This window comes from Balearica regulorum, chromosome 22, assembly GCF_011004875.1.
Source record: "Balearica regulorum gibbericeps isolate bBalReg1 chromosome 22, bBalReg1.pri, whole genome shotgun sequence".
In the NCBI taxonomy this organism is placed as follows: domain Eukaryota; kingdom Metazoa; phylum Chordata; class Aves; order Gruiformes; family Gruidae; genus Balearica; species Balearica regulorum.
The window spans coordinates 438,563-455,971 of record NC_046205.1 but is presented as its reverse complement, the minus strand read 5'-3'; the positions used below and the strand labels follow the sequence as shown (position 1 = coordinate 455,971).

General features: G+C 38.0%; 1 protein-coding gene across 3 annotated transcripts in view; it reads left to right on the top strand.

The window, feature by feature from the left end:
- HNRNPR (heterogeneous nuclear ribonucleoprotein R) overlaps positions 1 to 8,293 on the top strand; it is a 28,981-nt gene extending 20,688 nt beyond the window's left edge. For all 3 annotated transcript variants that reach the window (XM_075774219.1, XM_075774218.1, XM_075774220.1), the window contains 5 exons: positions 2,283 to 2,418; positions 3,496 to 3,701; positions 4,407 to 4,556; positions 6,699 to 6,820; positions 7,013 to 8,293. In XM_075774219.1, the coding sequence (XP_075630334.1) occupies positions 2,283 to 2,418; positions 3,496 to 3,701; positions 4,407 to 4,556; positions 6,699 to 6,820; positions 7,013 to 7,625 (1,227 nt within the window). In that variant the 3' untranslated portion in view covers positions 7,626 to 8,293. The remainder of the gene's footprint in view (positions 1 to 2,282; positions 2,419 to 3,495; positions 3,702 to 4,406; positions 4,557 to 6,698; positions 6,821 to 7,012) is intronic.
- Positions 8,294 to 17,409: the final 9,116 nt, after the last annotated feature.

Below are 17,409 nucleotides of genomic sequence, written 5' to 3'. Positions count from 1 at the left end.
GAGGTCTCTGGCTTGGTGCTTGTTATGGTTCACAGTGGCCTTTAGTTCTTTCCAATGGCAATCATGCAGTCAGCTCACTACATGGAAAGCTGACTTGGCCTGCATCTGGATAGGTTGGCAACAGATGCAGAGCAATCCCTAGAGAGTTAAAATGAGTGACAGCAGTCTGTTTGGGGCCCTGGTTCAGTTGGCCCTGCCTGAGAGGAGGAAGTAGAATTAGGCAGGTGAATGTGTATCTCCGAAGGTTTTGGATATGGCTGTGAAATAGTACTTGTACTTTGAACCAAAACAGGTGAAATGCTTTATGTCATTTGCTTTTGCAGAATTCAGCTGCACCTGTATGAAGAAGAGGGGAAAAACCTAATGATCTAGTTAAGCTGGGGGGAAAAAACCTCCACCAAAACCTAGAGAAACTTAAGAAATTATTTTGTTGCATTATAAAGGCTTCAGGAGGAGTCATTGCCCCTAAATATTCCAGTGTTTGTTTCCTCAAATATTTTCATATATTTAGAAATAGTTGCAGTTGTTATGTTAGGCTCTTCCAGGACTGGGAATCTCATGTCCCTGCTTAGGCTGTTTTTTCCTTTCTAGAACCTACTTGCACATTTCCTGAAGGAGATGCCCAAAATATGTTTTTGCAATTGGTTGCTTCTGGGTTTCAGTGTTTGAAGATGGTGGATATGAGTTACTGTCACTTATGAAGGAAAAATTGTTTTGAAACTTTTTTCTTTTCTTGATCAAGTTAAAGGTGCTCAGAGTTGTTACTTTAAATTTTTACTGATTGAGGGAGATGAAAGGGGAGATGCTAAAGTGACAGGAGATGTAGCAAGTGATGTGCCACTGGCAGAAGAGTGACCTCCATACCTTGGATATTGCACCAAATAAGTGAATTTGTGTGAATATATTCCTGAAGTCCTGTAACTGGATTCTCTTCCCCCTGCCTCTTCCACCCTACCATTATCAAGTTATGGAGCCGGCCTTGTATTTAGGGGAAATTTTTTCCACAGACTACTGGGGGAAAGGAAAATGGGGCAGACACATGTTAAATTTTGAGCTAATGAAACCTTGCTAAGTTTCTTCTGAAAAAAGAAAATAAACTTTAATATTTGAAGTCTTGGTTTCTCTACACCAGGTGAGCCTTCTGCTTGTTTCTGCAGACACCAGAGGGAATGGGATTGGCTGTAGGTAAAATGGATTTGTAAGATAAGATATAATTTGAAAAGCAGATTCAGATTTTCATGGTACTGGAACAGAAAGTTTTATTTTGTTACAGATCACTGTTGTATGTGAAGCAAAATTCTGAAATGTGTTTGTCTTCCTTAAAGTGATCTTGTTTGATAACCTGTGATACCTTAACATTGTTCTAGTTCTTTAATGTGCAGAAGGTATTGCTCTGTCATCTGTATGGCTATGTCTCAGTCACGGTAAAAATGGCTGAAAACTTGCTTTAAAAGAATTGCATGAGATTTTCAGAAGTTGGCTGATGATCAAACATCCATCCTCTTAGGTAGTGTTTGAAAATCTTACCTAAAACAAAGATGATGTCTATGTTGACTTACTACTTTTTTTTTAAAGATTGAACTCCTGTACCTTTAAGACCTATTGGGAGCATTGGTATTCTAAGTAATCCAACTGTGGGTACAAGCATGGAGCAGAGGGCTATTTTTTTTTTTTTAAATGAGAAGTTTTATAACTTTACAGAAAAATTTATAGAACCCTAGTACTTACAGGGTCCAAAAAACTCCCTGCTGTGGGGGCAGGGGGAACAAGGTCACGCACTGATTTAGACTTTTGAGTATCTCACGGCAAATATGTTCAGTGTTTAAAAACTATCAAAGTAAAGTAGAAGAACTCATAGTATCTATAATGCTATGCATTTGCTTATTAATAACAGTAGCAATGACTGACATTGAGTCCCAGCACAGAAAGCAGTCACCAATTGTCTAGAAAGATCTTTCCAGTCTGAGATAAACAGTAGGTGAAAGAATTCACCCCACACAATTTGTATCTGTAGGTGTTGTTCCCTGTACATCAGCTTCTTTGTAGCTTTCCATTCAGCAGAACTTCTGAAGTTTGTATGGAAAACCTAAGCTCGGCAACGTTCTTCCAAGTGAATGCTGACCCAAATACTGCAGTTCTAGTAATTATCTTAAAATGTGAATTAAATATGCTATGTATAAAAATAGTAGATCATGAAGAAAATAGCTGATTTTATGATTTGGGGGATCTTTTTATCCATATTATTGTGGATAAAGCAACTGAAGGGCTTTTTATTTTCTCAGTGTGACAACTATGAAATACGTCCTGGGAAGCACCTTGGAGTATGCATCTCCGTGGCAAACAACAGGTTATTTGTTGGGTCAATTCCAAAGAACAAGACTAAGGAAAACATACTGGAAGAGTTCAGTAAAGTCACAGGTAAGACCTTCTTAATGAGTTTGTCACACTGATCCCAAATTACCATTCATTCTCTCTGTTTTGTAGGTCTAGTTATTTGACACATGTGTTCAGCTATCACTTAAACTATTTCCAAGTTGGATTCCAAGTTTTTTCCTGGTAGAAATTTTATATTTCAGATACATCTTATGGTAGAGTTTAAAGAGCATCTGTGTTACTGATTGTTAAATGAATGATGTTGCAGGTTTACAAATGAACTCGTAAAAAGCGAAGGTCCTAATTCTGTTACCTGTTCTAGCTTCCTGTTGAAGGCTCTGTAACTAGGTCTACAGTAGATTCTGCTTTTACGACTGAGAAGTTTTTGTGGAGCTTCAAACCAAATTTATTGTTGAGGAATGATGGGGAGGAGGAAATACTAAAGCAGTTTAGAGGGGATGTTATTGTAGTTAAATAAGTTAATAACAGATTAATTTCTGTCCTCGTTCTTCAGTGTTGTTCCCCAATATATGCAGCAAGTAGGAAGAAAAGAAGTCAGCTCACATTGGAAGGATGCTTCTGCTTTAAATAAGAGATTGAAATCTTGATCGCCTGCGCTTGTTACTGTAGGAGAGTTTTAACCTACTGCTTTTTTAGGATTACTATTTATAAGTACTTCAGGGAAGTGGTGAAAACAGAAGGTGAATATTCATTTAGTTATCTCTCCTCCTTTTGGGGACATGTGGAAGAAATTCTTTCCAGCTTCCCCTGGAGGTGGGGAGATGCCATGTATTAATGCTGACTGCTTTTAAAAAAAACTGTAAAAATGGTGAAAGAAAATACATGGAACTTACACTGTCAACTGTTCAGGTTGATGTTTTGCAGGGCCTAATTGTGAGGTAAGTTTTTTCTGGAGAGTTTCACCTGATAGGTGACCTGTTTCTGGATAAATTGAATGGATATCTGTTGTTTGTTTTGCTTTTCTTGTGCTCCTTTCCCCTTTCAGGTGTTAAATTCAAAGGCTCTTTATTACAAAAAACAAGTAAGGACATTTGGGTAGACTCTAGATTTATTATTTTTTTTCTTCCTTTTGAAGCTTAATACTAAAGACCTGTTTTTCAGAGGGTTTGGTGGATGTAATCTTGTATCATCAACCTGATGATAAAAAGAAGAATCGAGGATTCTGCTTCTTGGAGTATGAAGATCACAAGTCAGCAGCACAAGCTCGCCGCCGCTTGATGAGTGGGAAAGTAAAAGTCTGGGGAAATGTTGTGACAGTGGAGTGGGCTGATCCAGTAGAGGAACCTGATCCAGAAGTCATGGCAAAGGTAAGTATAAACTTACCTGGATGCTCTTGTGCTTTGGGAGAAGTTTCTTTATGTCATAGTGACAGAGATTTGTTTCAGCTGAGCAGTGCTAGTTTTGAGGCACAAAAAGCATTTTGAGGGCATTTTTGTAGTAAGCCACACAAACGGGCATGGTCTGAGCATTGCAAATCAGTTGCCTGTGTAATATGTTAGGAACATGCTGTTGTAACCGACTGTTCACGTTTAAACTAGTAGTGTACAAGGTTCTACTACTGGATTGGCACATCAGTCTGGTCATTATCTGCTTCTGGTGGTAATAAATGCAAGGTGAGTATTTTGTAAAACTATTTTCCAGAGAGAGATGAAGGTGAAGTTCAGTATAGGGAATGACATGCTCTTTATCCCTGCGTTTTGGGATAACTCTTTGCTGCTCTTGAAGTCTATTACTGAAATTTTACTGGGATTTGTAGCATCCCAGAAGCAGAAAATCAAAGTTGGATATCCTTCTGATCATGGAAGGGAACTCTGGAAGCAGAGAAGTTGTAGAAACTTCATGCAGGTAACTACAAGGCTTTTTTTTTTTTTTTTTTTTAAACAGGTACTGAATTTGTAAGTTTACCCAACATTTCTTAATGCTGAGAAGGGAATAACATCTTACTAGTTTATGTTCATTTCCTTTGAAGTTTGACTTAGATAATGGCTTTCATTCTCAATTTTTTTCATCAGGTGAAAGTTTTATTTGTAAGAAACTTGGCCACTACTGTGACAGAAGAAATTCTTGAGAAATCCTTTTCTGAATTTGGAAAGCTGGAAAGAGTAAAGAAGTTGAAGGATTATGCTTTTGTTCATTTTGAGGACAGAGGTGCAGCAGTGAAGGTAGGTCGATTATTCTTTTCTAGCTAAATTGATGTGAGCAGTTTATTTTGTACAAATGGTTTTAAGAAATTTCTTTACAGTAAATATCTAAATAAGACAATTTGTAGAGCCCATTAAGTAAGGTTCCCATTGTGAGAATTTTAACACTAATAATTTTGTTCCTGTGATTTCAGTAGCTAGGAGGATGTGAAACTTGCAAAGGACAAAACTGTAGCAAGTTAACGAGTAGACTGGAAAAGAGGTATAGACCAATACAGGAGAGTCTAGAGAAGAGGAAAAATAAAAATCAACCTAGACAATTTTTCTGAGGAAACACTGACAGAAGGTATCAGTTGTCTCTCAAAGCCCCCTATTTAAAGGCTGTGTGTAGTTTTGGAGTGACAAAAGTATTGAATAGGAATTGCAAGGTAATTAAAAAAATGCAAAGGGGAGAAGAATGGCACTAGCAATGCCATTAATACATTACCTATTTTTAACTCTACAAGCTCCCTTGAGGGTTTCTTCTAAATGACTTCTTAAACATCAGGAGTCATTATTGTAAGCTTCAAAGGTGTTTTCCCTTGTATCTAAGAGCAGTTGAGAAGGTAATTAATCTCTGCTGTTTGCACTTCAGTGGATTGAATTCTGTAGAAATTACTCCATCTGTTTTTCTTAAATCCATAGTTTATTGGGGAAGGAGGGGAGGAAGTGTTTTGCACCTGGGAGTCCTGAGCAAGTATATTCTATGTGGCTACATAGACCATTCAAAGGCTCTTTACTCAACTTTATTAATCATTTTACAACCATTTAATTGCTTACAGTTTTCCTACCCACCAAAACAGGGTCTAGAATATTCCTGCGTTTGACTTTAGGATAAATGTCACACGTATTTAACGAAGCTGAAGTCAGTTTGGATAGGTTTAGACCATGTCCAAGAGAGGATAAGAGATTGTTAACAGAAAGGGTAAATCAGCAGTACCTCCTGACGTGTTTTATTGTAGTATGTCTTTAGACACTCTCCGGTCCTTTCCCAGTAGACTTTGCTTCTAAATGCTCTGTTAGATTTGAGCAACTGAAAACTTGTAGCAGATGAGAAAAGATTTATGAAATGCAGTACAGCAGAGCACCTCTAACCTTCATTTTCTCTGAAACAAGCGGAATACTACCCCATCTGCCCCACATGACTGATTTATGGCCACTAAATTGGTGTGTGAAATTTGTGAGATATTTTTGTGTTTGGATGTGTTGTTTGTGTGTGGTTTTTTTTTTGGTTTTTTTTTTTTTTTTTAAATAAAGCATTATTATGATATTAGTGCATGGAATTCGCTCATTGATTCCAGTGTCTACTTATTTTCATACCTTCTTTGAAGTAAATTGCCATGATCTCTAATGTTTTTGAGGCACGTAGCTCTACAGATGTGTACAGTCTTTGTTAATGCAAATATTAATACACAGAAATGTTAAATGCAAAGCAATAAATTCAGGTAAAGAATTGGGAGGTGTAGTCCTAATCATACTTTGTGTATGCATATTAAATTATCTTTGTGCATGCACTTGATAATTACAAATTACACATTACTTTTCTGGAGGATTCTTGCCTCACTTTGAGATCACCAAGTTTCAGTAATTCCCCCCCCCCCCCCCCCCCCCCCCCCAAGTACGTGTCCCCAGAAGTACTTGATTTCCTCAGAGGCAGTCACGTAGCACATTCAGCTGGCTAGGAAGCCCAAACACAAAAATACTTTTTTTTCTCTCGTGTGCGTGCACTCTACCTGGTTTACAAGTACAGTGAGTGTTTGTGTCGGTGCGAGTAGTGAGAACTTCTGCCAATGTATTTCTGAAGCGTTTCTGGGCATATAGGAACATAAAAAGTGATGGTGTTATGTCTTTTTTTTTAAGTAATGCTCAATATATTTTAATCTCATTATTTTACCTTATGATATAAAGAGTATTTTTTTCTTTAAATGCTGCTTCACTGTAACTGGTGAATAAAATGGGACTTGAAAGAATAACATGTAACATTCTGTTTAAGTAGCACAGAAATAAAGCACGTGGCATAGTTCAGCCTGGAGCAGCACAACCATCTGGTTTCTTTCAGTAAATTATAGTTTCCTTTTGAATGGAAACAATTTTTTAGATGTTTCTCTTCTAATTTTTGTACAGGCTATGAATGAAATGAATGGGAAAGAGATAGAAGGGGAAGAAATTGAAATAGTGTTGGCAAAGCCACCGGATAAGAAAAGGAAAGAACGTCAGGCTGCCAGACAAGCCTCCAGAAGCACTGCGTGAGTGTTCCTTCTTGCACTGCTGTAATAGTGCAGAATGAAGTTCTGCTGGAAAATGTGAGCTGGTTTAGAAGAACCTGAATGACTTTTCTTTTCTCCATGTATTATATTGTTAATCAAATAGGGGAAATTTATATTTTATTTTGGGACACTTTTGAAGATAAATAATTGCATGTTTCTTTTTCTTAATAGGTACGAAGACTATTATTACTACCCTCCACCTCGCATGCCACCTCCTATTAGAGGCAGAGGCCGTGGAGGGAGAGGTGGATATGGCTATCCCCCAGATTACTATGGCTATGAAGATTATTACGATGATTATTATGGTTATGACTATCATGACTACCGTGGTGGCTATGAAGATCCCTATTACGGCTATGATGATGGCTATGCTATAAGAGGAAGAGGAGGAGGAGGAAGGGGTGGGAGAGGTGCCCCTCCACCACCTAGGGGGCGGGGAGCACCACCACCAAGAGGTAGAGCTGGCTATTCACAGAGGGGGGCACCCATGGGACCGCCAAGAGGAGCCAGGGGTGGGAGAGGGGGTCCTGCACAGCAGCAGAGAGGACGTGGTGCTCGTGGAGCCAGGGGCAACCGTGGGGGCAACGTAGGAGGCAAGAGAAAGGCAGATGGGTACAACCAACCTGATTCCAAGCGCCGTCAGACCAACAACCAGCAGAACTGGGGCTCCCAACCCATCGCTCAACAGCCGCTCCAGCAAGGTGGTGACTATGCCGGTAACTATGGTTACAATAATGACAACCAGGAATTTTATCAGGATACTTATGGGCAACAGTGGAAGTAGACAAGTGAGGAGGGATTGAGAATATTGGAAACATAGAATTGGCTATAGCTCTACATCCTTCAAAACAAAATTGGCTTAACGTTTCATCCTTCAGTAGCGATTGGCTGCCATTTGTATTGGGCTGAAGAATCACTCTATTGTGTATATACTCGAGTCTCTTAGTTTTCTTTTTTCATAAATGCACTTGGACATTACTGGGCTCGCAGAATTCCTGAACTCCATATGGGGTTTCAATGCTTTTATCATTTTAGGCTTCATTTTAGCAGTTTAAAAGCAGGAATGGCACACTGTTCAATCATGATTTTGCAGAACCTCTGGTTTTGGACAGTTTCCTTTTTTTTTTTTTTTTTTGGATTTGGGATAGACTACATAGGAGTATGCTGTACATAAAAGTAAAAGCTAGTGCTTTGTCTTAGTAGTTTTAAGAAATTACAACAAATTAAGTTTTCTTGTATTGAAAATAACATGATTGTATGTTTTGCATTCCTAGAAGTAGGTTAACTGTGTTTTTAAATTGTTATAACTTCACACCTTTTTGAAAATCTGCCCTACAAAATTTGTTTGGCTTAAAACGTCAAAGCCGTGGCAATTTGTTCCTTGATGTGATTGTATTTCCAATTTCTTGTTCATGTAAGATTTCAATAAAACTCAAAAATCTATTCAAAACATTACCTATTTCAAATTCAATTGTGTCCTAAAACATTATTTCATTGGTAATTCTTGCGAAAAACATTGTTTTTGAAGTATAACTGCCTATGTGAGTGATCAAATTCATGCAAAATTTCTTGTGCTTTCCAACATGTAGCACTGTGGACATCAGACTGAAAACTAGGAGAAATTACAGATAGCCCAAAGGGCACTCTTTGTTTAATTGCTGTTCAATAACTTACCAGCATCTAATTTTGAAAATTTTTTTCTTTTAAAAAGTGTTGAAATGTATCCAAACATTCATAGAGATCTAATTTAAATCTAATCTTCTAATGTAATGTGGAGAAGGAAGCAGAGCCTACAATGGTGTTAATTTTGTTCCTTTTTATTATGTACTGTGGAGTCCCTCTAGAGGCTATTCTGTTAGGATCCAGCCATATTGCACTATTCAGCGTACAAACACATAAGGAAATGGTTTTGATCTCAAGCATCTTAGTCTATTTTAAGATAATATTTGGCTAGGGATGAGAATTATAAATTAGGTGCTGTGGCATATTAAACTAACTTCTTGCTACAGATAACAAACGTGCTCTCCATATTCTGCTCATTTCTGTCTTGACACTTTAATTTGATGTTCTGCCATGATGAACAATTTGCCTTAGAATTCTCATGCCTTGTAATAAAGGCTGACTTAAAAAAAAAAGTACTATCTTTTGGGGGCATTACTAGCTACATTATTGGGGTATTATGTGTTGCTTTGACCCTTGTCTTGGACACTCCCAGATACCAATTTTAACTGGCAAGTCATGACATTTCTCTTCTGTTGCATCTGAGCCATTCTGTACCCCAATGAAGAACATTTGCTTTTCAAGAAAAGAGAGAAACAAACGGATTTATACTTTCTCTAAAGAAAACTATTGCCGGACCTCTAAATATCCAAATCGAATATGTTGCTCATACTTGATTTACAGCATTCTAAACACAGACTATTAAGGAAGTTAAACTTCAGTGGTCATACTCCTCCCTTTGTCTTCTATTCCTGTCTGGTGTCTCTCAAGTGTATTATATCAGAATGTAAACAGAAACATGAGCCTTCCCACGCTTTACTGCTGTGGGTCTGGTATATAATTGCATGGTTTGAGTTTTGACCTGAATTGAAGTGAGGATGTATATCTGGTTCTAAAAAATGAGTTTGTCCCTGTGTCAGGCTCTTCCCTTCAAATTAATAGAATTGATCATAAATAATTTAAAGTGCTTTTCAAAATTAGTATTTAGTATGTTAAAGTCCTTTTACTTTTTGTTCGTGGGTTTTTGGGGCTTTTTTTTTACTTCATAAAGTTAATGGGGCCAAATCCTGCCCTCTGTATCCTTACTTGAGCAGTGAAGTCAGAGGGAATACCCCTGAGTATATGTTTCAGGCTTTTGCTTGTGTAAGGATCTGGCTTGTAATTTTGTTTTAATACGAGGGTTTGCTGTCCAATCAGTATGACTTTATAGTGATTATATAGCTTTTGTGGCATTGAGTAGAACCCTGTAGTCCCATTACATATTTGGTTTTCAGTAATCGTTGTAAAGGGGATCTGGTACAAGGGAGCTTAATTGGAATGAAATTTTAAAGTACTTTCCATCCTGGAAGAAAGACAGTGTTCATGTACTGCATGTTTCAAGTGTTAGCCCAGGAGAGGCGAAGTGCCAGTGCATGCTTATGGGGGGTGTGGGGAGGAAGTGAAACAATTATGCTTAGAAAACAACTAAGGAACAAAAATGTTAAAATTGTCTTCCTCAAGAATTGTAGAGCTGCATCGTGTATTTATTTCTGCCCAAATCACCATTTATCCTAGTATTTTTACTGAATACGAGAAGTGAGCTATACGCTTTTATAATTGAAAATTAAAATCAGTAGAAGTTTATATTTACAAGATATACCAAGTTCTTCAATTTACATTATGGATACTCAAATTCACCTTGTAAATTTGCAGCAGTGCTTTAGTGAATCCTTAAAGATAATGTGTGCTACAACTCACTCGAGTAGTGGTGTATACCGAACTTGAAGAACTTAACAAAATTATTGAAAAAAATTATTGAACAAAGATACTGTAGCACAGTGGAAAAATCTACCATGCCTGATGACAGATACTCAAGGGAAGAATTTTCATATATAGTCAAACAAAAAATAAATTTAAATTTACTCTCATGCATCTGTTTTGATTGTTTGTTCAGCCTAACTTAGCAAAAATCCTCTTGTAGAGCATGTTGAAAATGGTTTTCAATTTGCAAACCAATTTAAACTTTTATGAGTGTCCTGCTGGCATTGGAGGAGGAGCCATGAAATGGGATTTTAATAATCATTTGATCACTCATTTATAGCAGTTGCTTAAATGTCTGTATTGATAAGGTGTTTGACTTAAAAATAAGTAGGTTGCCTGATCCCTAGCAATTCCAAAACTTGAGCAAGATTTTTACAGCTATTGTGTTACTAGACTTACTTTCACATTATTAACAAAGTCAGTTTACTAAGCTCAGCTTTTAGTTCTACTAATTCATTAAACAGAATCTGCATTTTTTTCAAAGTGTTAAGGGTTTAATTTTTTGTAGCAATTGTTTATTTTCAGGACTTGACTGCTGTAGTCTAATTATTAGAAAAAATGACAACTGCATTGCTTAAACGTTTTCAAAATAAACTAAGTAGATCACCACATGATTTTGGTGACTCTGTATAAAAACCTGACCACTCTTTGTTCCCTCTGCATTTGGACATGAAGCCCATTTTCTGTATTTTGACTACAGAGAAAAAAAAAAATTACAGAAGGCACTCTTATTATAAGGCTAGCACAAAAATCAATGCAAAGTATTGAGCAAAAAGTCTTAAAACTCTTAGTAAAACATGTTTGGCACCTAGACATGTAGACCCTCATGCAGATGTATGTATTTTCAGCAAGACTTAATTGTTACCCAAAAACCGATGGTGGCCCATACATAGAACAGCAGGGACCCTATCCTACAAATCTGTCATGAATCTTTGATTGTGCGTGACTTGAGTTGGAGTAGTTATGTGATTTAGGATTGCTTGTACAATGAAGGCTTGCCGGATTGAATTCTGTCATTTATGTGAACTATTTGAGTAGAACAAAGCCTTATAGAAAGAGTGTACCAAGTTGTTTTTCCTGTTTTTTCTAAAAAAATAAAATTAGAGCTTCTGTTAACTTAGAATTTGAATGAAGCTGTTGTAGTCTATTGGCTTAAAATGTCTTTCGAAACCCAGAGTGGCTAAGTTGAGCATATATTAGTTGATAAAATGTGTAGAGTAGGGGGAAAAATTACTCGCGTTAAAAGGAAATCTTAAGTTTTTGTTCTCATTCAGACAAAATGGTCAAGGTGGATCTGCAATATTTGGTTATTGATCAGGAGCTTTTGAAATTTTAGAACAGGAGAATCCCTCTGAAGAAATGTTTTAACAACTTGGAGGTTACCAGAAGCTCTGAAAGACAGTTCAGAATATATTGCATCACATTTTCTGATGTCCAGAAATCTGCAAGTGTCAATTTTGTATTTTAACTCCTTCCTTTTACCTGACTATCAGGGAAGCGTGGTTGAGGCTGACCTGACATGTCATGATGTCGACTTGCTAGGTGGGGTTCGCAAGGGACATTAACCTTGGAGTTATCGGTAAGACAACTTTCTTTCTAATTTCCTTCAGTAAGATTAAAGGGCTGGGGTGGGAGGAGGGGGGAGGTGAGCTCCGCAGACCTGATCACTGGAATGTTGTTGAAAATCTGCCATTACCATGGAGAAATTCCAGAGCACTGAAGGTAAAGGTTAAATTTAAATTTGTTCATGTCCAAGAGAAGCATGGCATAGGTTCTTGCAACTGAAATCAATTTGAAAAGGTGACTTGTGCTTCAGAAGAAAACTGGATGCTATTTTAGGGGTGCTGGAAGCAGAAGGATTTTGAACACTTAATTTTTTTCCTCTGTAATTAAATCCAGGTATGGGTTCCTCCCCCCCCATGACAAAGCAAAGAACTTACAGCACGCTTCTTCGAAGTCTAAGAATGCTGTTAAGAAATGCGTCAAAGTAGATAAGTGTAAAATAATAAAATTTTATCTTGAAAATATCAACAAAGCTGGCATATCATGAGTTTTGGATCATCTCTCTATGAACACGATAATGCTTAGAAGGCATTAATTGAGCGAGAATTGCTGTTAAACCAAGGGACAGTTGTAGTTGATCCCGTTATAAAACCACTGGAATTTAGTAACCATCTTTTTTTGGGGAGGACATAATGTGTTGGTTCTAGACAAATAGCAAAGCTGAAGAACAGATTTGCAAATCAAACTTGAAATGCATGGATATGTTGAATCCTTCATGGCACCTGCTCATCCTGCACATTTCTTCAGCCAGGAGTGTCCAGACCTTTCTTTTCCTGATGCGTGTTTACGCAGTGCTTTGAAAGGAGCAGAGAAGTCGGAGAGAGCTTGGTAGGCTATAGGAGCATTCCAGGTTCAGTCATTCTTTATCGTGGAACTGAATAGCATGCCAGTTCTGACACCAACTACAGAAGAAATGTAACTGGTGAGTAGAGGTATTTTGTAAGGGGATGGATAACTTTTCAGATATGAAGTATTTGTTTAATTCCAGATAAACTTTGCTTGGCATGCTTCGATTTGAAAACAGTTTTGATCACAAAGTTGCAAATGCTGTTTCACTTGAAAGATCTTAAACAGAAATCAGAGGATCTCTTTTAACTCTGGATTCTCCAGCCTGCATGGTCACGTGGAGTTACTGATGTTAAGAAATGTAGTAGGTCTTGTTGAATATACTCTGGTGGCCTGTCTCTTGGAAATGAAGCAGATGGCAAGGTCACAGGAAAAAACTTGATTGGGTTGGATTTTGCACATGTGGAATTTGGAGATAACTGTGGGAATACACAATGGGCTGTACTCCTTTCGTAAACCAGAAAGATCAGGCTCTTATTAGTGAGGCTTATGAATTTAAAACAGAACTTCAAAATGTATTTCTGTGATTATGATCTGCCCAATTGCAATAAATGCAAAAGAAGGAAGGATGAAGAGCAGACCGAACTGCAGCTTTGCCCTCCTTGCTTCAAGTACAGCTTCACTTTTTTCCTTCCTTAGCACCAGTGAGTATGCAGTCTTGATCATTAATTTTCCTGTTGAACTTTCTGCAGAGCTTGTCTAAGAGTAGGACACACAATTACTTTTTTGGTTTTTTTTTTTTAAATCTTCACAGCAGCCTCTCTGAGAGGTAGTTGTATTTCCATTTTAATTTCAGGGAATAATCTGTTGCATCAGTACCTGTTTACATGACATTAGTCTGACGTACCTTCAGACATTTCAAATTCGGTGTGCAGAAAATAAATGCATACCCAACTGGAATTTAAGAGGGGATGTGGTGTAAGCATTAATTTTGTGATAGGAAAGGAAATCTAATTCTGGAGAGCGTTCAGCTGTCTTAGCAATGAATGGCCTTTTCTCTTTTTAAATTCCCTGCTGTGCTGCTTTAACTTCAGCAGAAAAAGGGGAAGTGAAATGCTGCACGGGCTAAAAGTCCTGTGATTAAAAATAGTTCAAGTGCATAATTGAAGATAGTATTGTAATGCATGTACTCAGGAGAACTGAATACATGTTGCATAGGCAGTAATTCAATGTTTCTTATGCTCACTTTTTAACCAGTTCCTAGATGCAGGCTACTTTCTGAAAGAATTCTTTGAAGCATGTTCTAAGGTGCAATGTTGAACCCTACTTTAAGTAATCAGGTTTTAAATTCAATATATTGAACCAGTGAGGTAGAGAATTAGTGTAACTTTTTGCTGGTAGGACCTACAGAACAAAGACCAAAAATGATAACACCACCTTGTTCTAAGTTTCATGTCTGTTTTATCAAGACCAGAGATCTTGAACTCATCCTTGTGCGTTTTCAGTCAAAATCAATTGCAATTACAGATTTTTTTTCTCCCCATTGTTCTAGGCGAATTCTTTCTTCCTCCTTGTTCCACGCAGTGCTGGCAGTAGCAACACTGAGATCACAGGAGAGGAATTCTTTCTGCTCTCATATCGTGCATCCAGGAGATTGCAATGGTTCTTCCAAGCTGCTACAACGAGCTTTATTTTCATGCAAATCTTTACTGAGTGACTTCTCCTCTGTAACATGCAAATACTGGAGCCAGTATGCAACTTAGCTGCAAGAATTTCATACGCAGTTACGCTGAAACGCTTCTGATCTCAACATCGAAAACATATCAGTTAATATGGTTTTCCCAGAGATTCTGGCTGATGTCAGATAGTCAGCATGGAGCATTCCGCTTTGAACAGCGGGAAGAGGTTACAGGCAGCTGAAGACAGCCTCGTAAGCTGTTGATGAGCAGCTTGACAAAATATATTGGTGCTGTTGTTAATTCAGTTATCTTTCACTGACACCTCCACTTACCCAGTAGAACCTAGAACTGAACATAAATTATTCTTCCTGTGAGGAAGCAGGTCAAGCCTGTTAGTTAATATTTTATTTATCACTTTATCTCCCCCTTGAACAACCAGCAGTAGTAGCTGTTCTTAGGGTATGAAATATGCATTCCGATCTTCCCCATGTTTCCTATTTTTTTTGTTTCTGCTGGTTTGCTGACTATTACTGTGCACTCAGGTATTTAGGTTGTTTCCAGTTGGAGGAGTAGGAGCAAATAATGTTCTGCTTATTCTTTCCCTTGAAGGTATTGGAAAGAGGAGAGGTAGGAAAAACATATAGCTGTGAAAGTCTAAGCCTGAAGCCCATTATCAGCAGCTACGAGGGGCCCTGCTTTTAGGTAGAAAAAATTTCTCTTGCCTGCCTTCTCTTCGGATAAAGTTCATACTGAAGAGCTTGTGCTGATCTGGTACCTCTCACCAGATCTTTGTTGCAGAACTCTTCCGTGAGCTTGCTCTGGGAAGTGTGCTGGAAACTCTGCTGCTCTGAAGGCTGGGATGCACTTAAGGCCGATTTTTTTTTTGTGTGTGTGAAGGAATAAATTACTCTGAATTAAATAAATAAAATTATGTTGTTAAATGCAAGACAAACTCACCCTGTGGATGTCTTTAGGCAAGGTCTAGGTATTGTGCATCAAATAACAATATTGTGAGATGTCTCTGAACCAGCTGCTAAGCCTTCTAGGCAATTGCACGCCCCTGTCCTTCCAAAGCTCAACTCAATTGTCTAATCTAAGTGCCCCACATTAGTAGATAATTTGTACAGGAGAGACTTTGACATCTTTGTAATGCACTAATCCATAGATAAATGTGTGGATTAACTTTTGCATGTGATGCCTCAACAAGATTAGTTTTTCCTTTGGAAGTGTAAGGAGTCTCTTGTGGGTTTTTTGACAAAATAGAGAACTTTTGGCTACAGTCAGGTGTTAGTGCATGGACACTTCAGCTCTGATTTCTTTAAAGTGGTGTACATGTTCTGACTAATATCACATCTGTGATGAATTGCATCAAACCTCATTTTTAGTCTTGAAACTAGCTTTTATCCTGCTCTACTTGCTTGCAACTTATCTTTCCACCTCATTGTGAATGATGTGTTGGGATGAAAGCTCTGTACTCAGCATCTTGCACCAGACAAGTTAGCCTGTTCTCGGCCTGCTAGTTGTGCTCTATCTGTGTGATAGAGAAGATGGAATTAGTTCTTGTCTGTCAACTTCTGAAAAGCTCCCGAGCTTCCATCTGGAATACTTTTGGAAGTGTTGGAGCAAGAGAGCAGTGGCTTGATTTGCTGGGGTGTATAGACATTTTCTAGGCAGGTGCTTGGTAAAAAAAGTTTAGTGCATCTAACTGGGGTAATCTGCAGATAGGCAAGAGGCAAATTATTTAGCTGTATTTGTAGAACCACTGAAATAATTTCTGCTGTTGCTTATAGAAAATATTTCCTTAAAGCACTGTGTAAGCAGTTGCTTAAGTTTGTTGGCAGACAGTGCCTTTAAAAATTTTTTTTATAAAGAATGTATATGGATAGGGCAAAAGGCGCTTTTTTTCCTCTAAATAAGCTTTATTTTACGTACTGGCACTAAGAACTAAAGGAATATAATCCAGTTTAGTTAATTTGTACAGTTTCTATGCACAAATCTATTTTTCTAGTCAAATGATCAGTACCCAAAACTGGCTATTGGGTATTTTAGTGTCTTCAGAAAAGAGGTCTGGGTGAACTGAAATTCTTGCAATGCATAAAAAGGGATTTTGGAGGACTTCCTTGGGGTGAGGGAGAGAAGAAAGGAGACTGTTGGGAACAATCAGGCCCTTGGTTTTACCAGTGCTGGATAATACATAAAAGGCTACCTCTAGTCTAACCTTTTTTCAGGGCTTTTCCCATTTCAAAATGTAACACTTTAAAAAAAGTTAGAACTACAATGTCTCATTTGAAACAGCTTGTGAAATTGGGTCATGTTTCTTAAATGATACTTGATGGCCTCAGACCTGGAAGAGTCAGGAGATTAGTTTCCCAGTTAGTTAAATTAACATTTAGTGCTTGCAGGTCATCTTAAAAAAAAACAAACCAAAACAACCAACCAGAAAACCCCCATGAAAAAACAAAACGCCAAACAAGAAAGCCAATGTGGCCATGACGACAGTACGCTTCATGTTGGGCGTCTTTACCTTCTGTATCTGCGAAGGGCAGAGCGATCTGCAGTAGTGGTCTTGCGGGTAGGCGTTAGCCGGCTAGATCTGTGCAACGCTCCTAATGCAGCAGTTCAAGAACATACATATAGATGGTCATTTTTCAATATAAGTTATTGGCAAGGGTGACTCTAGTCAGACATCAAGTTTGTGGACTCTGGTATGCAAAGCTTGCTGCATGCATCTCCGGGAAGAGTAAAAGAACTATGAGTTCTTTTTGCTTTCTATTTTTGCAAGCATGGCCATTTTTCAGGTAGCTGATAAATCTGTTTGTGCTGCAGTGGGGGTTTGTTACCACATCTGAAGTGTGCGTCAGGCTGTTTCAGGAAGGTCAAAGTTGGAGAGTCTTTGAAGGGTTTTCATGGAACTCTAATGCTGGGAATCCAAAGATCTCATACAGGGCTAAAAATTAAGCCAGGAAGGTGGTAGCTAACTGGCATACTTTAGGATTACAAATCATGTTCAAGAGGGTCAAA